This window comes from Rhinoderma darwinii, chromosome 5 (assembly GCF_050947455.1).
Source record: "Rhinoderma darwinii isolate aRhiDar2 chromosome 5, aRhiDar2.hap1, whole genome shotgun sequence".
NCBI lineage: Eukaryota > Metazoa > Chordata > Amphibia > Anura > Rhinodermatidae > Rhinoderma > Rhinoderma darwinii.
This window is the reverse complement of record NC_134691.1, coordinates 14,054,108-14,078,100: the sequence shown is the minus strand read 5'-3', so window position 1 is coordinate 14,078,100 and position 23,993 is coordinate 14,054,108. Positions and strand designations below refer to the sequence as shown.

General features: G+C 36.8%; 1 protein-coding gene across 1 annotated transcript in view; it reads left to right on the top strand.

The window, feature by feature from the left end:
* Positions 1–22,160, top strand: part of TG (thyroglobulin) — a 224,689-nt gene extending 202,529 nt beyond the window's left edge. Inside the window, exons 45-49 of the mRNA XM_075827934.1 lie at positions 10,912–11,019; positions 11,915–11,920; positions 16,896–17,030; positions 20,005–20,195; positions 21,961–22,160. Of these exons, the coding sequence (XP_075684049.1) occupies positions 10,912–11,019; positions 11,915–11,920; positions 16,896–17,030; positions 20,005–20,195; positions 21,961–22,064 (544 nt within the window). The 3' untranslated portion in view covers positions 22,065–22,160. The remainder of the gene's footprint in view (positions 1–10,911; positions 11,020–11,914; positions 11,921–16,895; positions 17,031–20,004; positions 20,196–21,960) is intronic.
* Positions 22,161–23,993: the final 1,833 nt, after the last annotated feature.

The following is a 23,993-nucleotide window of genomic DNA, read 5'->3' as shown; positions in this document are numbered from 1 at the left end:
TAGATAGATATGAGATAGATAGATAGATAGATATGAGATAGATAGATAGATAGATATGAGATAGATAGATAGATAGATAGATAGATAGATATGAGATAGATAGATAGATATGAGATAGATAGATATGAGATAGATAGATAGATAGATAGATAGATAGATAGATAGATAGATAGATAGATAGATAGATAGATAGATAGATAGATAGATATGAGATAGATAGATATGAGATAGATAGATGATAGATATGAGATAGATATGAGATAGATAGATAGATATGAGATAGATAGATATGAGATAGATAGATAGATAGATAGATAGATAGATAGATAGATATGAGATAGTTAGATAGATATGAGATAGATAGATAGAGATAGATAGATAGATAGATAGATAGATAGATAGATAGATAGATAGATAGATAGATAGATAGATAGATAGATATGAGATAGATAGATAGATAGATATGAGATAGATAGATAGATAGATAGATAGATAGATAGATAGATAGATAGATAGATAGATAGATAGATAGATATGAGATAGATAGATAGATATGAGATAGATAGATAGATAGATAGATAGATAGATAGATAGATATGAGATAGATAGATAGATAGATAGATAGATAGATAGATAGATAGATAGATAGATAGATAGATATGAGATAGATAGATAGATAGATAGATAGATAGATATGAGATAGATAGATAGATATGAGATAGATAGATAGATAGATAGATAGATAGATAGATAGATAGATAGATAGATAGATAGATAGATAGATAGATAGATAGATATGAGATAGATAGATAGATAGATAGATAGATAGATAGATAGATAGATAGATAGATAGATAGATAGATAGATATGAGATAGATAGATAGATAGATAGATAGATAGATAGATAGATAGATATGAGATAGATAGATAGATAGATAGATAGATAGATATGAGATAGATAGATAGATAGATATGAGATAGATATAGATAGATAGATAGATAGATAGATAGATAGATAGATAGATAGATAGATAGATAGATAGATAGATAGATAGATAGATAGATAGATAGATATGAGATAGATAGATATGAGATAGATAGATAGATAGATAGATAGATAGATAGATAGATAGATATGAGATAGATAGATAGATAGATAGATAGATAGATAGATATGAGATAGATAGATAGATAGATAGATATGAGATAGATAGATAGATAGATAGATAGATATGAGAGATAGATAGATAGATAGATAGATAGATAGATAGATAGATAGATAGATAGATAGATAGATAGATAGATAGATAGATAGATAGATAGATAGATAGATAGATAGATATGAGATAGATAGATAGATAGATATGAGATAGATAGATGATAGATATGAGATAGATAGATAGATAGATAGATAGATAGATAGATAGATAGATAGATAGATAGATAGATTGAGAGATAGATAGATAGATAGATATGAGATAGATAGATAGATAGATATGAGATAGATAGATAGATAGATAGATAGATAGATAGATAGATAGATAGATAGATAGATAGATAGATAGATATGAGATAGATAGATAGATATGAGATAGATAGATATGAGATAGATAGATAGATAGATAGATAGATAGATAGATAGATAGATAGATAGATAGATAGATAGATAGATAGATAGATAGATAGATAGATAGATAGATAGATATGAGATAGATAGATATGAGATAGATAGATGATAGATATGAGATAGATATGAGATAGATAGATAGATATGAGATAGATAGATATGAGATAGATAGATAGATAGATAGATAGATAGATAGATATGAGATAGTTAGATAGATATGAGATAGATAGATAGAGATAGATAGATAGATAGATAGATAGATAGATAGATAGATAGATAGATAGATAGATAGATAGATATGAGATAGATAGATAGATAGATATGAGATAGATAGATAGATAGATAGATAGATAGATAGATAGATAGATAGATAGATAGATAGATAGATAGATAGATAGATAGATATGAGATAGATAGATATGAGATAGATAGATAGATATGAGATAGATAGATAGATAGATAGATAGATAGATAGATAGATAGATAGATAGATATGAGAGATAGATAGATAGATAGATAGATAGATAGATAGATAGATAGATAGATAGATATGAGATAGATAGATAGATAGATAGATAGATAGATAGATATGAGATAGATAGATAGATATGAGATAGATAGATAGATAGATAGATAGATAGATAGATAGATATGAGATAGATAGATAGATAGATAGATAGATAGATAGATAGATAGATAGATAGATAGATAGATAGATAGATAGATAGATAGATAGATAGATAGATAGATATGAGATAGATAGATAGATAGATAGATAGATAGATATGAGATAGATAGATAGATAGATAGATAGAGAGATAGATAGATATGAGATAGATAGATAGATAGATAGATAGATAGATAGATAGATAGATATGAGATAGATAGATATGAGATAGATAGATATGAGATAGATAGATATGAGATAGATAGATATGAGATAGATAGATAGATAGATAGATAGATAGATAGATAGATAGATAGATAGATAGATATGAGATAGATAGATAGATAGATAGATAGATAGATAGATAGATAGATAGATAGATAGATAGATAGATAGATAGATAGATATGAGATAGATAGTGTGGCACCCGGGCCTATTCCTGAAACTGCTGGAGAGCGGAATAGGAGGTAAAACCTATGACGTCATCAGAAGCTCCTACACAGAGAACAGATGCAGCGTGAAGGTGAACGGGAGAAGAACGGCTGATTTCCAGCAGAGCCGAGGAGTCAGACAAGGCTGCAGCCTCAGTCCAACGCTCTTCAACATCTACATCAATGAACTGGCCACAGCTCTGGAATCCTCCTCAGCACCAGGTCTCGCCCTCCATGACACCCAGGTGAAATTCCTGCTGTATGCAGATGACCTTCTGTTACTATCACCAACCGAGAAAGGTCTCCAAGACAACCTGCAAATCCTAGAAAAATTCAGCTCCACGTGGGCACTACCCATCAATGCCAAGAAAACCAACATCATGATGTTCCAGAAGAGAAACTCAAAATCCCCCAGGCACCCGACCTTCACACTAAATAACGCCACAATCACAGCGACCGACAGGTACACTTACCTGGGCCTAGAAATCAACCAATCAGGAAGCTTTAAACAAGCCATAGAGATTCTGAAAGACAAGGCGTGCAAAACCTTCTATGCCATCAGACGAAAACTCTATCATCTCAAACCACCAGTGACGGTCTGGCTGAAAATCTTTGACTCCATCATCTCCCCAATCCTCCTGTATGCCAGTGAAGTCTGGGGTCCGGACACATACCCAGACTGGTCAAGGTGGGATTCCAGCCCAACAGAAATCTTCCACCTAGAATTCTGCAAACACCTTCTCCAAGTCCATCGGAGCACCTCAAATAGTGCCTGTCGGGCAGAACTGGGCAGATTCCCACTACACCTCACAATCCAGAAGAGGGCGCTATCATTCTGGGCCCATCTACACAGCAGCAGGCAAAGTTCCTATCACCATAAAGCCCTGTTACACCAAGGGGTCCCAGGTAAACCAGGCCCCCCAGAACATCTCACCCTGACCCGGCCTGAAGAAAATGTCACCCAGCGCGGCCTCACAAAAGCCGAAATCAAGAAGACAATAAACAAAGGCCAAGAGGAATATATCAGTGACTGGAGGAACGACATAAAGACATCCCAGAAACTGACAATATACCGGAGTCTACAGCGGGAATATAAACTGGCGCCATATCTGGAGAAACTGCCAAACCACAGAGACAGACAGATCCTGAGCCGCTACAGACTGAGCGCCCACAACCTGCTCATCGAATCCGGGCGCCACAGACAGACCTACAAGCCCAGGGAGAGCCGACTGTGCCAACAGTGCGACCAGGAGGCCGTGGAAGATGAGGCCCACTTCCTGCTACACTGCTCCAAATACTCAGCAGTAAGGGACACTCACTTCAGGAGACTCTCTGATCTCTTACCGGACTTCAGCTCCATGGAAGAGGAAGAGAAACTCTACATCCTGCTGGGTGAAGAGGAAACCACAGTGGGCACAGCGGCACAATATGTCACTGCATGCCATAAACTGAGAGAGACATGATATGCCATGGACTTGTATAACCCCGACCCTAGATGTGTCCCTATCCCCAAGCCCTCAGTCCCTATCCCTCATTCCCTTACTTCTTACTTGCTTTGGCAATGCGAATATGTATTTGGTCCTGCCAATAAAGCTTCTTTGAATTGAATTGAATTGAATTGATAGATAGATAGATAGATAGATAGATAGATAGATAGATAGATAGATAGATAGATAGATAGATAGATAGATAGATAGATATGAGATAGATAGATAGATAGATATGAGATAGATATAGATAGATAGATAGATAGATAGATAGATAGATAGATAGATAGATAGATAGATAGATAGATAGATAGATAGATAGATAGATAGATAGATAGATATGAGATAGATAGATATGAGATAGATAGATAGATAGATAGATAGATAGATAGATAGATAGATAGATAGATAGATAGATAGATAGATAGATAGATATGAGATAGATAGATAGATAGATAGATAGATAGATAGATAGATAGATAGATAGATAGATATGAGATAGATAGATAGATAGATAGATAGATAGATAGATAGATAGATAGATAGATAGATAGATAGATAGATATGAGATAGATAGATAGATAGATAGATAGATAGATAGATAGATAGATAGATAGATAGATAGATATGAGATAGATAGATAGATAGATAGATAGATAGATAGATAGATAGATAGATAGATAGATAGATAGATAGATAGATAGATAGATAGATAGATATGAGATAGATAGATAGATAGATATGAGATAGATAGATATGAGATAGATAGATATGAGATAGATAGATAGATAGATAGATAGATAGATAGATAGATAGATAGATAGATAGATAGATAGATAGATAGATAGATAGATAGATAGATATGAGATAGATAGATATGAGATAGATAGATAGATAGATAGATAGATAGATAGATATGAGATAGATAGATATTAGATAGATAGATAGATAGATAGATAGATAGATAGATAGATAGATAGATAGATAGATAGATAGATAGAGAGAGATAGATAGATATGAGATAGATAGATATGAGATAGATAGATAGATATGAGATAGATAGATAGATATGAGATAGATAGATAGATAGATAGATAGATAGATAGATAGATAGATAGATAGATAGATAGATAGATAGATAGATAGATAGATAGATAGATAGATAGATATGAGATAGATAGATATGAGATAGATAGATAGATAGATAGATAGATAGATAGATAGATAGATAGATAGATAGATAGATAGATAGATAGATAGATAGATATGAGATAGATAGATAGAGATAGATAGATAGATAGATAGATAGATATGAGATAGATAGATAGATAGATAGATAGATAGATAGATAGATAGATAGATAGATAGATAGATATGAGATAGATAGATAGATAGATAGATAGATAGATAGATAGATAGATAGATAGATAGATAGATAGATAGATATGAGATAGATAGATATGAGAGATAGATAGATAGATAGATAGATAGATAGATAGATATGAGATAGATAGATAGATAGATAGATATGAGATAGATAGATAGATATGAGATAGATAGATAGATATGAGATAGATAGATAGATATGAGATAGATAGATAGATATGAGATAGATAGATAGATATGAGATAGATAGATAGATAGATAGATAGATAGATAGATAGATAGATAGATAGATAGATAGATAGATAGATAGATAGATAGATATGAGATAGATAGATATGAGATAGATAGATATGAGATAGATAGATATGAGATAGATAGATATGAGATAGATAGATATGAGATAGATAGATAGATAGATAGATAGATAGATAGATATTAGATAGATAGATATTAGATAGATAGATAGATAGATAGATATGAGATAGATATGAGATAGATATGAGATAGATATGAGATAGATAGATAGATAGATAGATAGATAGTCGCCATCTGGTTGCCACATAAGGAAATATAATGCAATTCTAGTTATAAATTATGAACTTATTAGATCTTGTCATCTTTACTGTTTGCTGAACATGTTTGGTCGCCACACGGTCTATAATAATGGGTTTACTCTACAGTATATACTATATATCATATGTACCAGAATCAACCAGAAGCACAACTTATGAGCTGCTCCCACGTGTCAGATGATCCCTGTATGTCCATGAAATGACATTATACAGTGTGGTCTATACATAGAAATGCGCGCCCTCAAGCTCCGCAGGAATGTCTGATCTCATGTACGGACATAAGCAGCGGATTATTATATGTATATACACTGCCCTAGGGAATACCGGAGGAGCACAACGTCCACCCGAGAAGACTCAATGTAATGTATAGTGGATGTATCATGCTGTAGGAATATTTTCGGGATGCCGGGAGTATTATGACTGAAGATGTGTATTTTTTTTAAATGAATATAAAAATAACATTAATAATAATAATAATAATAATAATAATAATAATAATAATAATAATATACAAGATGTTTACATGGATTAAGTGAAAAATAAGAAACAAAAAAAGAAACATTTCATCCGGGTATAAACAATATGTGTAAGTGGATAGGAAAACAGCGACTTTTTTTTTCCTGGATAATTGTATAAGAGACAGATAATGTTCAAGAGACAAATTAAATATAAATTGAGATACCTTATTAATGATGGCATGGACTTTGACCAATGGGGAGGCCCATCATATAGAGGAATCACCATGTCCTAGTAGGCACGGCCATAGTAGATAAAGATTGAGAAACCCTGAATTCTAACATCCAAAATAACAATCATAATAATGTTCTATATGAACAATCTAAATGTGATCTATCTATCTATCTATCTATCTATCTATCTATCTATCTATCTATCTATCTATCTATCTATCTATCTATCTATCTATCTATCTATCTATCTATCTATCTCATATCTATCTATCTATCTATCTATCTATCTATCTCATATCTATCTATCTATCTCATATCTATCTATCTATCTATCTATCTATCTATCTATCTATCTATCTATCTATCTATCTATCTATCTATCTATCTATCTATCTATCTATCTATCTATCTATCGCATATCTATCTATCTATCTATCTATCTATCTATCTATCTATCTATCTATCTATCTATCTATCTATCTATCTATCTATCTATCTATCTATCTATCTATCTATCTATCTCATATCTATCTATCTCATATCTATCTATCTATCTATCTCATATCTATCTATCTCATATCTATCTATCTATCTATCTCATATCTATCTATCTATCTATCTATCTATCTATCTATCTATCTATCTATCTATCTATCTATCTATCTATCTATCTATCTATCTATCTATCTATCTATCTATCTATCTCATATCTATCTATCTCATATCTATCTATCTCATATCTATCTATCTCATATCTATCTATCTCATATCTATCTATCTCATATCTATCTATCTATCTCATATCTATCTATCTATCTCATATCTATCTATCTATCTCATATCTATCTATCTATCTATCTATCTATCTATCTATCTATCTATCTATCTATCTATCTATCTATCTATCTATCTATCTATCTATCATCTATCTAATATCTATCTATCGCATATCTATCTATCTATCTATCTATCTATCTATCTATCTATCTATCTATCTATCTATCTATCTATCTATCTATCTATCTATCTATCTATCTATCTCATATCTATCTATCTATCTATCTCATATCTATCTATCTCATATCTATCTATCTATCTATCTATCTATCTATCTATCTATCTCATATCTATCTATCTAATATCTATCTATCGCATATCTATCTATCTCATATCTATCTATCTATCTATCTATCTATCTATCTATCTATCTATCTATCTATCTATCTATCTATCTATCTATCTATCTATCTATCTATCGCATATCTATCTATCGCATATCTATCTATCTCATATCTATCTATCTATCTATCTATCTATCTATCTATCTATCTATCTATCTATCTATCTATCTATCTATCTATCTATCTATCTATCTATCTATCTCATATCTATCTATCTCATATCTATCTATCTCATATCTATCTATCTATCTATCTAATATCTATCTATCTCATATCTATCTATCTCATATCTATCTATCTATCTATCTATCTATCTATCTATCTATCTATCTATCTATCTATCTATCTATCTATCTATCTATCTATCTATCTATCTATCTATCTATCTATCTCATATCTATCTATCTATCTATCTATCTATCTATCTATCTATCTATCTATCTATCTATCTATCTATCTATCTATCTATCTATCTATCTATCTATCTATCTATCTATCTCATATCTATCTATCTCATATCTATCTATCTCATATCTATCTATCTATCTATCTATCTATCTATCTATCTATCTATCTATCTATCTATCTATCTATCTATCTATCTATCTATCTATCTATCTATCTATCTATCTCATATCTATCTATCTCATATCTATCTATCTAATATCTATCTATCGCATATCTATCTATCTATCTATCTATCTATCTATCTATCTATCTATCTATCTATCTATCTATCTATCTATCTATCTATCTATCTATCTCATATCTATCTATCTATCTATCTATCTATCTATCTATCTATCTATCTATCTATCTATCTATCTATCTATCTATCTATCTATCTCATATCTATCTATCTCATATCTATCTATCTATCTCATATCTATCTATCTATCTATCTCATATCTATCTATCTCATATCTATCTATCTCATATCTATCTATCTATCTATCTATCTATCTATCTATCTATCTATCTATCTATCTATCTATCTATCTATCTATCTATCTATCTATCTATCTATCTATCTCATATCTATCTATCTCATATCTATCTATCTCATATCTATCTATCTATCTATCTATCTATCTATCTATCTATCTATCTATCTATCTATCTATCTATCTATCTATCTATCTATCTATCTATCTATCTATCTCATATCTATCTATCTATCTATCTATCTATCTATCTATCTATCTATCTATCTATCTATCTATCTATCTATCTATCTATCTATCTATCTATCTCATATCTATCTATCTATCTCATATCTATCTATCTATCTATCTATCTCATATCTATCTATCTATCTATCTATCTCATATCTATCTATCTATCTCATATCTATCTATCTATCTATCTATCTCATATCTATCTATCTCATATCTATCTATCTCATATCTATCTATCTCATATCTATCTATCTCATATCTATCTATCTCATATCTATCTATCTCATATCTATCTATCTCATATCTATCTATCTCATATCTATCTATCTATCTCATATCTATCTATCTCATATCTATCTATCTATCTCATATCTATCTATCTCATATCTATCTATCTCATATCTATCTATCTCATATCTATCTATCTATCTATCTATCTATCTATCTATCTATCTATCTATCTATCTATCTATCTATCTATCTATCTATCTATCTATCTCATATCTATCTATCTATCTATCTATCTATCTATCTATCTATCTATCTATCTATCTATCTATCTATCTATCTATCTATCTATCTATCTATCTATCTCATATCTATCTATCTCATATCTATCTATCTCATATCTATCTATCTCATATCTATCTATCTATCTATCTATCTATCTATCTATCTATCTATCTATCTATCTAATATCTATCTATCTCATATCTATCTATCTCATATCTATCTATCTCATATCTATCTATCTATCTATCTATCTATCTATCTATCTATCTATCTATCTATCTATCTATCTATCTATCTATCTCATATCTATCTATCTAATATCTATCTATCTCATATCTATCTATCTCATATCTATCTATCTCATATCTATCTATCTCATATCTATCTATCTCATATCTATCTATCTCATATCTATCTATCTCATATCTATCTATCTATCTCATATCTATCTATCTAATATCTATCTATCTCATATCTATCTATCTCATATCTATCTATCTCATATCTATCTATCTCATATCTATCTATCTATCTATCTATCTATCTATCTATCTATCTATCTATCTATCTATCTATCTATCTATCTATCTATCTATCTATCTCATATCTATCTATCTCATATCTATCTATCTCATATCTATCTATCTCATATCTATCTATCTATCTATCTATCTATCTATCTATCTATCTATCTATCTATCTATCTATCTATCTATCTATCTATCTAATATCTATCTATCTCATATCTATCTATCTCATATCTATCTATCTCATATCTATCTATCTATCTATCTATCTATCTATCTATCTATCTATCTATCTATCTATCTATCTATCTATCTATCTCATATCTATCTATCTAATATCTATCTATCTCATATCTATCTATCTCATATCTATCTATCTCATATCTATCTATCTCATATCTATCTATCTCATATCTATCTATCTCATATCTATCTATCTCATATCTATCTATCTATCTCATATCTATCTATCTAATATCTATCTATCTCATATCTATCTATCTCATATCTATCTATCTCATATCTATCTATCTCATATCTATCTATCTATCTATCTATCTATCTATCTATCTATCTATCTATCTATCTATCTATCTATCTATCTATCTATCTAATTCTGAAATATAACCTATGTTATTTCATTAATTTTCCAGAGACCATTTCATAATTTGTCCTGTGGTCAAGATGGCCGAACACTGGTCTAAGAATGGGAAGGGCCATGTATACATGTACTATGTTCCTGAGACCTACTCCCAGACCACGTAAGTCACCAATCACATACTGTACGTACATAGTTCTGTCTACCTAGCTATCCAATTTAGGGCCTGTTCACACGTTTTGGATCTGACACAGATTTTGGCGCCAATTCTGCACCAAAATCCATGTCTAATCCGAAGACACTACACTTCCGATGCATGTAAATGGAGTTTCTGCGACAGTAACTACGGAGATTTGCTTTACAGCAGTCACCTGGACAGTCTGAAAACGATCTATTGAGAGTGTAGTGGGCATGCTCTGTGTCAGGTGCAGAGGTCGCTGTGCAGGGAGGGAGGAGGAGCTGTCTGCAATGGTGTGAGTTATTTACCTCCAGCTTTATAATAGAGGTGTAACACCCATCCTGTGATGATTGAGGATGATGAGGTCACTGCTGATCCTGATCGCAGTGTACACAGCACACGCTGAATAGTAATTAACAGGAGGTATCAATCTAAATATAATATTCTTATCATAAAAATTGGATTTAAACAATAGGTCATTTTCAAAACTTGAAAAACATAAATGATAATGGATTTTTGAGAACCACATTGTCCATTCCTGTACGGGGGCCAAAAAAAACGAGCTCAGCCGTCTATGCAAATGTATTTAGATTATCGTCTCCCAAGGAAAACATGTGCGTTTCTTTTGGCAGAATTTGGAATTCTTGTTCCCAGTAATAGCTGGCGGCCATCCTGGCAGTTTTTAGAGGAATGTTCAACTTTTGGGGGTGAAAATTGTGAATGTAGACTGCTGTTATGTAATGAAAGAGGAGACACCAGGTAAACCTGGATATTTAATTTAAGAGGGTGGTGTTTAATTGACCGGATGGCGCTCACTCAACTGGCACCACGGCGCAGGCTTATATCCCGTGTCCACTTGGCAGGTTGCCCTGCCCGCCAGGTCCAGGTGTCTCTGACCTCCTCTGCATGGCCACCAACAATGCTCTTACTGCAGCATGGGCACGTTCTCACCTCCCAGTGTAAAATGTGCCCCGCTCACTTGGTGGGCTGTACCAGCCTGCTCAGCTCTGCCCCTCTCACCCCATTCGCTCCTGGCTTCCGTGGAAATCCACCATTGGTCTCCCACGCTGCTTTGTGAAATTACGGCCCGGGATTTCGACTCCCAGGTCCTGATCTTGCCCTCGTGGTTATCCCACTCGCCAGGGACTACAGTAGCAGAGGAGTAGCTTGAAGCTCTTGGGTCCCATTGCAAATTTTGGATCAGGCTTCCCATCCCCCACAATTTACCCCAGGGCCACTAAATTGTAAAATGTTATTGTTTTCAATGACGTCCTATTGCTTAGGATCTATGGATCGCACTTTCTACATCTATTGTGTAGTTACCATGATCTGTTATCCAAGGGTGGAGAATGTTCTGGGCCAAACCGGGTATAGGGCACTTTACTTCCAGAGCTATAGGAGCGGAGCGTTGACCCCCATAATGATATATGGTGAGGGCATTGGACCCCCTAGTGCTCTGTATTTTCAGCCCTGTCTAATTGCCCGAATGGTCAGTCTGCCCCTTCTGCCATCACCCCTGTTCACTACCCTGAGGGGACACTGCCACTTTATGATACCTCTTATGTAGCAGTGTGGCCAACTCGGCACCCCCTATAGTACAACCAGCGCTATGTTGGTCACAGGTGATCACCACCTAATGGGCAAACCTCCTGCTACAGATAGACAATAACCTCAAGTGGCCAGATCCATGGGCAAAACTAGTATCTTCATACAGTTCAAACCTTGAAAACCAATCTGAGGTCTGAACGACCACTGTTAGGGATAGCAATGGAACTGGAGATTAGGTGGCCATGGGCCAATAGAGGTTGCAATCACATCCTGGTTCCTATGCCAGGGGATGTTGGTGCCACCAGCTCCCCTTTAGAAATGGGAGTTTCAATGTTTTATGCTAATGAATCATTGATGACATCATCGCATTAAGGCTATGCTATTTTTCTAGTGTATCTGGAGCCTACAGGATATGACATCATTGATGGTTAGGTTCTGATCTTTTAGACCAGTGGTCTGCAGCTATAAGACTCAAAAATGTATAGATAATTTAAGGGGTCCGTCCCTTAGGGCCACTTCCGTCTCCAGTAGATAAATCCCTGAGATCAGCATATGGGAGGAGAACCTACAATATTTAATGGGGTTTTAGGTGCTTTTAAGAGGACCTGACACCTCTCCTGACATGTCTATTTTAGTAAATAATTGTACCCCCCATGAAATAACAATTCTGGAACATCTTTTCTTAGCACTCTACCTTGTGCCATTCCTCTGTTATTCCTCCTAGAAATGTATGAATAAATTAGTAACTGGGCATTACAAATTGACAATATCCTATCAGTGCTGACAGGGTGAGACTGTGTAGGGACACGCCCCTGTGACACGGAAAATGGTAACATCTAGTCGTCCATACATTCATACATTTCTAGGAGGAATAACAGAGGAACGGTACTACGCAGCGTTCTAAGAAAATAAATTCAAGAATTGTTATTTCATGGGGAATACAAGTACTTATTAAAATAGACACGTCAGTAAAGGTGTCAGGTCCCCTTTAAGTGTAAAGCGCCTAAATTTTTTCTAATACTGATAGTATACTGTGAAAAATCCACAATGAGGAATTAAGAATCTGCGAGTCATCCCCCTGTCCTAAATTGTTAAAAAATTATATTAAACCACTTCCTAGTTTCAGTAAACCAAGTGATTACCATCGTGACTGCCATTAAATCTCTGATAGGGGTTGTTTCATCTTTCCCAGAATCCTGATCAACATATCTGTGTCATCATGTAGCAAGACTCCCCCCTCCACCGCAGGCTATATTCTAATCTGCACTATATAAAATTAAGAATTATTATTTTTTGCTTTGGAATATAAAAAGTTTGACTGAAGCAAAGAATAGTTAAAGGAACATTCTGGTACAATCCGATACACTGTGTTATGCCTAGTTTCATGGCTTGAGAGGGGCGGTGCATGACACATGCAATCAAAGACCAACAGACTGTGTCATGCCCCGCCCCCTCAGTCCCTTCACTAGGCATAGCACAGTGTATCAATATTGTCCGGAGTGTCCCTTTAATCAAAATGTGCCTCTTGACTAGAATTATGGGAGTTAATAAAAGCAAGGCTCATTTTCCTCAGTATTTAGGTAGCTGTTGTCTAACAATATTCATTTTATTACTGGTGGTTTAATGGAAATTAGATCTCCATGCACTGGTGATTTCGTGGTGGGCTTGTGCTTATGCACGGAAGCCAACCAGAAAAAGCTGAGCTGCAGCAAAGGAAGTGGACTTCAGACTACCTCAGACTCCAATAGAGAGTGCAGCTAAGCTGGAGTCACTGATCATTAATGGAGTGGAGATAAAAAGCAGCCTACACTGAAATAATAAAGAGCATCGGCTTTAAGGATAAAATAATTTATGTTAATATGCTATAGAAGTCGTCTACAATGAGTGGTCCTGCAGCAGGCTGGGAATTGTAGTCTCACCACAGCTGGAGAAGTATACGATGCAGGATAAAAGGATATAGATCAGGAATGTTCTCTATACTGTATAGCGGTTGATATGAATTATGAAGTCCTACCGGCCTATACCATAAAAGAATTTAATTATTCACTGATGTTATCAAAGAGAAAACGGCACCGATTCCGTGTAATAAAACATGACAGATATACAGCGCTGAACATCTATGAGAACCTCTTACCAAGCCAATGGTCTCCAGTGCCAAACGTGTCTGCCCCTCATCCAAAAATAATACGATGAAGGACTTTGCATGAGAGTAACGTCTGTTTTACTTCCTTTTATTTCGCCAAGTGAAAGTGTAAAAATACCTAAAATCATTCTTCTTGAGAGGAGCTTGTGTCTGGTTTTAAATTCTTCCCAGACAAGGATCTACTTGCCCGTGTCCTCTCCACTGCATCCGGTGCCAGCCCTACCAAAAAAATAGATAAGGATGAAGGCAGGGGCGCAGCTACAGTAGGAGCAGATGTAGCAGTCGCCCCTTGGACACTGGTGTCTGAGGGGGCCCAGAGGTCCCCATGCCATGTAAGAAGACACCAGTATTATAAAAGGCACATGGTGGGTGGCACTGGTATGGATTTTACATTAGGGCCCAGGAGCTTCAAGTTACATCTCCAGATGACACCACAGTGCAAGTGATATGAAAGGACAAGGAAATGTGAGACCAGATGCAGAGGATAAGGCAGTGCATAGTTATGTCCTAGACCTTGGGATTAAGCTATATAGACACTTTCGAGAAAGGGTAGCATGGTGGTTCAGTGGTAAACACTGTTTCCTTGTAGCCTTGAGCTCCTTGCTTCAAATCCAACCAAGGGCAACATCTGCATGCAGTATGGATGTTCTCCTCTAGGTTTTCCAGTTTCCGCCCACATTTCAAATACCTAATGCTATTTGGCCTCATATGAGATTGTAGTAGATCAGTCAACCTGTCATGCTTCAAGTTTTTCCATCCGTGACATTGAAAGTCTATGTAGCTGTCTTCATTGACTAGAGGCTATGGCAAGTTTTTCCATCCTTGACATTGCACATCTATGTAGCTAGCTTTATTGACTTCGCACTATGACAAGTATTTCCATCCATGACATTATAGCTCTACATAGCTGGCTTTATTGACTATGCTCTATGACACATTTTTCCATCCGTGACACTGTAGGTTTATGTAGTTGGCTTTATTTACTATCGGCGATGACAAGTTTTTCCATCCATGACACTTTAGGACTATGTAGCTGGATCATTGACTATGGGCAATGACAAGTTTTTCCATCCATGACATTGCAGATCTATTTACCATGTATCTGGCTTCATTAGCTAAGGGGTATGAAATTTTTGTCCATCCATGACATTATAAATCTACATAGATGGCTTCATTGACTGGGTGCTATGACATTTTTGTCCATCCATGACATTATAAATCTACATATACGGCTTCATTGACTGGGTGCTATGACAAGTTTTTCCATCCGTGACATTTAGGTCTACGTAGCTGACTTCATTAACTATGGGCTATGACAAGCTTTTCCCTTTATGGCATTGTAGGTCTATTGATCTGGCTTCATTGACTATGGTCTATAACTGAATGCCATGTTTTGATGCCACATGGAAAGACCTAGCCAATCAGAATTTGCTTAAAAGGAGCCTGAAGTCAAGTGGCCAGGAAAAATTAGCTTGACTCCTGAAAAAGAGTATCCCAGAATTCAGAGCTAATAAAAATAGTGTCATATAGAGAAGGAGCACGTATGTAACCAACTATAATAGGCATTTTAGTAGGCCATGTAGGGGGCCCAGTTGCACCCTGTAGTTCTGCATTATTTGGACATTGGTTAGATGCCCTAATTTAAAGGGGCCTGTCCCAGTAAATCCTGTATTTCACACAAAACAAACTTTTCACTATAATATGTCCTACATTAGGAAACTAGATCCCACCCCACTTTCTGCATATTATGACACAGACTGGTGTGATGACGTCATCACTGGGGCCTGTATCAGGAATCATAGGCCCCGTACAGACATCTATACATGAGGAGGGCCCATGGTCTGTGCAGTAAATGGTTAATTTGCTTCCTATGAAATTGGATCTAGTGTGTCTAAGATTGGAAAAGTAGATTGTGTGGGATAGGGAGTAAATTGTGATCATTTCTGTACAGTGCTGCGGTATATGTTGGTGCTATATAGGCAATGGGAAATAAATAATTAACTTAATTAGTTATCACAGTTTACAAAAGGAGAATAGCAAATTCAGCTCTGCTACATCTGTATTCAGGTCTAAACCTACATAAATATCCTCCAAGCATGGAATGTTTTTCATTTTATTATCTTCGTGTCTTTGCATTGTTGATAATGTCCGTCTATATTTTCCGCTCCAGCCTGGATCTTCCTGAAGATATCATGTACGCTTTTGGAATTCCCTTTCACCCCAATTATAGAAATCAGTTTTCTATGGAAGAACAAAATCTTTCCGTACAAGTTATGCAATACTTGGCCAACTTTGTGAGAACGGGGTAAGTGCTGAGCAGCATGTGGTATACACGAGTAGTAATCATACTGTATGGATATATTGACTACTAAGCCTCTGCTATAGCATAAAGTGTATACAGCAGATCTAGCACCCAGGAACTGTGCTCTGGAACTAGAAACTTGACCAATAGTCAGAGATGTTTTTAGCCAGTGTGAATATGTACTGTATTTTGGGACTTCCCTATACAGCATAGATGCCATACAGTACACATACATTGCATACAGCACACATCATACATACAGTACACACACACACACACACACACACACACACACACACACACACACACACACACACACACACATCACACATACAGTACACACACATCACACATACAGTACACACACATCACATACACATGCATTGCATAAACAGCACATATCACACATACAGTACACACACGTCACACATACATTGCATACACAGCATATACATCACACATAGTACACACATATCACAGACACATTCCACATACATTGCATACACAGCATACACCTCACACATACAGTACACAAACATCACACATACAGTATACATACATTGCATACACAGTATACACATCACACATATAGTACACACACACACACACACACACACACACACACACACACACACACACACATCACATACAGTACACATACATTGCATACACAGCATACACCTCACATACAGTACACAGTACACACACATATAGTGCACATATATTGCATACACCTCCTCACGCATACAGTACACATACATTGCATACACAGCATACACCTCACACACATAGTACACACACACATACAGTACACATACATTGCATACACAGCATACACCTCACACATAGTACACACACACACACACACACACACACACACACAAACACATCACAAAGTACACATACATCACACATACAGTACACATACATTGTATACACAGCACACACCTCACACATAGTACACACACACACACACACACACACACACACACACACACACACACACACATCACATAAAGTACACATACATCACACATACAGTACACATACATTGTATACACAGCACACATACAGTACTCATACATCACACATACAGTAAACATACACAGTGCATACACATCTCACAGTACACATATATTACAGTACACAAACCGTACACATACAGTGTACATATTTAATACACACCTTACGTACATCACCTACAGAGAACACATACAACATACACACAAACAATTTCCACCAGCACAAATACATCACTCCTGCATTGTTCACACCGTACACACACAGCTGCCACACATTACACATACATCTTTATTACTGCTGTAAATTACCAACACAAGAGTCCAAGTTATGTTTTATACAGTAGTCACATAGCACACATACAGTAAACATGCAGCACCTACAGAGCAAACATGCAGCACCCATGTAGTATACATACATCACATGTCATGTACAGTACCTACACAGCACATATACAGAGCTCATACAGCACCTACATGGTATACATACAATACAGATACAGCACCCATGTAGTATACATACATCACATGTACAGTACCTACACAGCACATATACAGTGCTCATACAGCACCTACATGGTATACATACAATACAGATACAGCACCCATGTAGTATACATACATCACATGTACAGTACCTACACAGCACATATACAGTGCTCATACAGCACCTACATGGTATACATACAATACAGATACAGCACCCATGTAGTATACATACATCACATGTACAGTATATACACAGCACATATACAGAGCTCATATAGCCCCCACACGGAATACATACAAGTCCCATACAGCATTTATATCACACATATATCACATGTACAGTCTCACATAGCACACATACAGCACCCGCAAATCACCAAGGCCGTGGGAGCAGGTCTTGGCTCCCTCTTACAAAGAAGTTCAGTATGGACCGCATGAATTGTGGCCTCACAGGTACCACGTGGCCCCGGATATAACCACACATGTCTATATGTAAGAGGTACAATACAGAACATATTATCTGTCATTAATGTGAACACATGAGGGGGAAGATCAGGCAACCAAGATGAGATCTCTCCTGCTGGTCTCCGCTGTACACACGTGAGCCGTGGTAGTAAATTAAATAAATATATTGCCCAATCTTCATCTACCCAGTTTGTAGGACTGGTGGCTATACGTTGGCTGCATAACATCAGCGCATATTACTTCTGCAGGAGACCATGCTGCTAGGCGGAGTAGTCACCCAGCAGCTGCAGAGCTTGTTGCTAGGCGGAGCAGTTACCCAGTAGCTGCAGAGCTTGTTGCTAGGCGGAGTAGTCACCCAGCAGCTGCAGAGCTTGTTGCTAGGCGGAGTAGTCACCCAGCTGCTTCAGAGCTTGTTGCTAAGTGGAGTAGTCACCCAGCAGCTGCAAAGCTTGTTGCTAGGCGGAGTAGTCACCCAGCAGCTGCAGAGCTTGTTGCTAGGCGGAGTAGTCACCCAGCAGCTGCAGAGCTTGTTGCTAGGCGGAGTAGTCACCCAGCTTCTTCAGAGCTTGTTGCTAAGCGGAGTAGTCACCCAGCAGCTGCAGAGCTTGTTGCTAGGCAGAGTAGTTACCCAGCAGCTGCAGAGCTTGTTGCTAGGCGGAGTAGTCACCCAGCAGCTGCAGAGCTTGTTGCTAGGCGGAGTAGTCACCCAGCAGCTGCAGAGCTCGTTGCTAGGCGGAGTAGTCACCCAGCAGCTGCAGAGCTTGTTGCTAGGCAGAGTAGTCACCCAGCAGCTGCAGAGCTTGTTGCTAGGAAACAACCCTGACTACCGAACACACTGCTTGTAAATCATATACCTTCGAGCCGAGTATGAAAGACCCCATGATGAATCCCTTCTACCAGAATTCCTCTCTAAGCGTCCATCGTGCAACCTCAGATACAATTCTTACCTCCTATTCCAGAGATGATTATATTGAAAAATTTAATTTCTAGTTTTTTTTCCCCAGAAACCCCAATTTTTTATACAGTTTTTCAAGAAAAAGGAGCGTGGCTTTACCATCATGGCCGGAGCACCGGGCTCACAGCAGTGGAGATAGATATAAAGAATTGACTGAACTCTTACCAAATCATCAAGGACTGAAGAAAGCCGAATGTTCATTCTGGAATCATCTCATCCCAGCCCTGAAATCATCTCCTAGTAAGTGGTAAAAGATCAAACAGAGCGACAGATGTGCAAGAAAACGTCAAGACGGCCGGTGTAAGGGAAGTAAAAGACACGATGCTATTATAATATATATAATATAAGCCCCCCCCATACATTATATAAATAGTCAATAATACAGAACTCCTAATATCCTCATAATGTATGGCCGGGACGTTACTCCTCACACTACACACCTCAGCTGCTGCAGAATCTCTATTTGACGAATAAGGGCACGTTCACACGGCCTATTTTCAGCGTATTTTGGACAACTCCAAACATCTGCCCATTCATTTCAATGGGGAAAACGGCGTTCTGTTTCCACAGGGCGTTTTTTACGCGCCGTTTATAAAAACGCCGTAAAAACACGCCCCACAAAAAAGCAGTGCATGTCACTTCTTGAGCTGTTTTTGGAGCCGTTTTTCATTGACTCAATAGAAAAACAGCTCCAAAAACGACGAAAAACACTGCAAAAAACGGAAGTTGCTTAATAAACGGCTGAAAATCAGAGGCTGATTTCCCTTGAAAACAGCTCCGTATTTTCAGCCGTTTTTTGTTAAGCGTGTGAACATCGCCTGAGGGGAGATTGATATGAAACTCCCTTATCCTTTTCAAACTGAAGGTCTGCAGCAGCTGAGGGGTGTATTATGATGTTCTGCAGCAGCTGAGGTGTGTATTATGATGTTCTGCAGCAGCTGAGGGTTGTATTATGATGTTCTGCAGCAGCTGAGGTGTGTATTATGATGTTCTGCAGCAGCTGAGGGTTGTATTATGATGTTCTGCAGCAGCTGAGGGGTGTATTATGATGTTCTGCAGCAGCTGAGGTGTGTATTATGATGTTCTGCAGCAGCTGAGGTGTGTATTATGATGTTCTGCAGCAGCTGAGGTGTGTATTATGATGTTCTGCAGCAGCTGAGGTGTGTATTATGATGTTCTGCAGCAGCTGAGGTGTGTATTATGATGTTCTGCAGCAGCCTGAGGTGTGTATTATGATGTCCTGCAGCAGCTGAGGTGTGTATTATGATGTTCTGCAGCAGCTGAGGTGTGATAAGAACCTATGATTTACAGTAACAGTAACTCTTTTCACATTACGCTCAGGCTTTACACTTGGCGCGTATGCCGGGTAAATCTCACTGAACATAAAGCTCTGACGTATGCCTCTGTATGTCATATAGTGGTATACGTCATCCATAGGCTCCATGCTAAAAGGAAAGTATACAGTGCGGTATATATTTTTTTCCAGTAGACTTTACGTTCCTATACAGTTGAAAAAATGGTATACCAACGTACACATTCCGGCCATAAGTAACTCTTCTAGAATCCATTGGGTCTATAGGGCCCTACTGATAAGTTTAGCGCACGTGTCGGGAGCAGTGTGAACAGAGCCTTAGGCTGGATTCACACGGAATGGAAATGCTGCAGATTTTCTGTGCATGTTTTCTGTGTGGAAAATCCCCAGCGGATTACAGTCCTGGCCACGTCGTGGAGGAGATTTGTACGCAGGCAGCTGAACGTTTTCCGGACAGAACCCGAGCATGCCGCAGATTTTTAAAACCCAGCATGCTCATTCTGTTCTGCGGATTTGAGCCTTTTCAATGTAGAAAAGGTGAAATTTGCAGCAAAATTCTCACATTAAATGTTCGTATTTTGCTCTAGAAACGTTGCGGAAAATCTGCAGCATTTCCGTCCTGTGTGAATGCAGCCTTAGCCATGTTGCCTATTCTAGTCATTCTGGCCTTATGGGTTTTACTTTGTCCCATAGGTTTACAAGCTGGAACTGTGAGAAGCAGAAACAGCAGTGAAAGTGGATCACCATCTGCAGTGACCGCCGCCGGCCGGAAGGAAGACCAAGGCTCTTACGCCTGACAGCCGGGACGTGATCCCACATCCTATTACATACCCCGGTCTCTGGCCGGGATACACAATTTGTAAAAAATAACCCCCCCCCCCCCCCGTCTTGTTGAGCTGTGTCTTCACCTACAATGAGATTCTTGTTTTTGTCTTTAATTATAATAAAGTTATTCAGAATATATTATTTTTACTGCCTCGTTATTGAGTGATGGACGTTCTGACCTTTTCCCATAGTACAAACAAAGGATCTTAAAGGATTTGTCCAGTCATATGTAGATAAAGCGAATCATTATGTAATTAAATGTTCTGCGGCTTTCTAATAGATTCTAATTTTCAAGAGCTCTGCTTGCTGCCATTGAAAGAAAACAGGCATAGGCCGTAAAATCTGTCTTTTTGTTACAACAGCATCAATAAAAAAATGGCACTTCTGTCTTGGACTCCAGGTGGATAGTTCTTACCTACACTGATACATTGTAACAAACCCTTGGCTGTAAGTGGGTCTAAGTAAGAAAGTTTAAAAAAACAAAAACCTCTCAATGCAAATGAGAATGTTTCCACTCGCTGATAGCAAACAGAGATATTTATAATAATGAGGAATGGAAACACAAATTTTATTACACTGGTTGATGTTTATTTACGTAAAAGATATATATGTGTGTATATATATATATATATATATATATATATATATACACACACACACATATATACAAAAGCCTGACATACAATATATGATTATAGCTTTGTGCTGTCTGTCTCTTGATAGCTCGGCCATGTGTGCTACAGACTTTTCCTAGCTTCAGTTTCTGGAACAGGAAGTAGCTGTCTGACAGATACCAGTGTCAGCCATATTAGCTTTCATAGGGCTGATGTCTGGTCATCAATATGTTGACCCATCTCTCTCCGCTCTCTTTTGAAGTCAATCACAGTTAAAAGACCCTCCTTCTTTCTCCCATCCTGAGTAGAGACATGGTCAACGGACTCTATGCCTCAGTAACTTGGTGTCCTTTTTTTTTTAGTTTTTAATGTTTTAGATATATATTTTTAGATCTAAAACTTCTCTGGGGTGGCCATATTGGAGGCACACATTTCCTTCCTGTTTTATATAGATAGTGCAGCAGGGTTTGTGTGCTTTACGGTAGCTGAAATAAATGGGAGTCAATGGTCAGAAAAGTGTCCATAGACTAATGCAGTCTCCCGTAGGTGATAGAGTGCTGCCTTAAGAGTGACATGGAAGCTGCATAACAAGCCTTATCTGCGTATATAGTGAATAGTATTCCTGCCTTATCTAGGCATCTAGAAGTACAATAGAGCTGTCATTAAACCATCCTCTAATGGTAATGAGAAGACTCTGCTGACTCTGTCATAGTCTACACAGCAAAGCTGAAAACAGCTGCAGAAAACCGGAAATGGCCGCTTATTGTGTGTGCTCTAGTGGCCAGTGTGGAATATTTCAGAAGTTTTTTTTTAGGAGAACAGAATTGAAATAATATGTACATTTCTGATGATACATTCCTTTTAAATTGTTACAGAGCAGCTTCAACATATTCAATTAACTATAATGTCCAGTAAAAGTCCCATTGTGCCCCTTTTCATGACTCTCATTACACTGCCAGTTGTGCGGCCGATCGTTATCACTTGATAATGATCAGTATATTTCCCTTATGCTAAAATTAACCATCTTCTTAACTTCTTCAGTAACAGTTAAGGAGAAGCAGATACTATCTTGTATATATGATTGATAACCACAATACTGTGCACAACAGAGGAAGACAATTGACAAAGAATCACATCCAAGAGACAGCATTCATTCTCATGTATCGTTCCATTTGGGAATCTCCCCTAATATCCAAAAGATGGGAAGTGGAACTGTACAATCAACCATAATAAATGTATCTACCGACATACAGAACATGCTCAATGGCTAAAAAGTACATAAAAAGA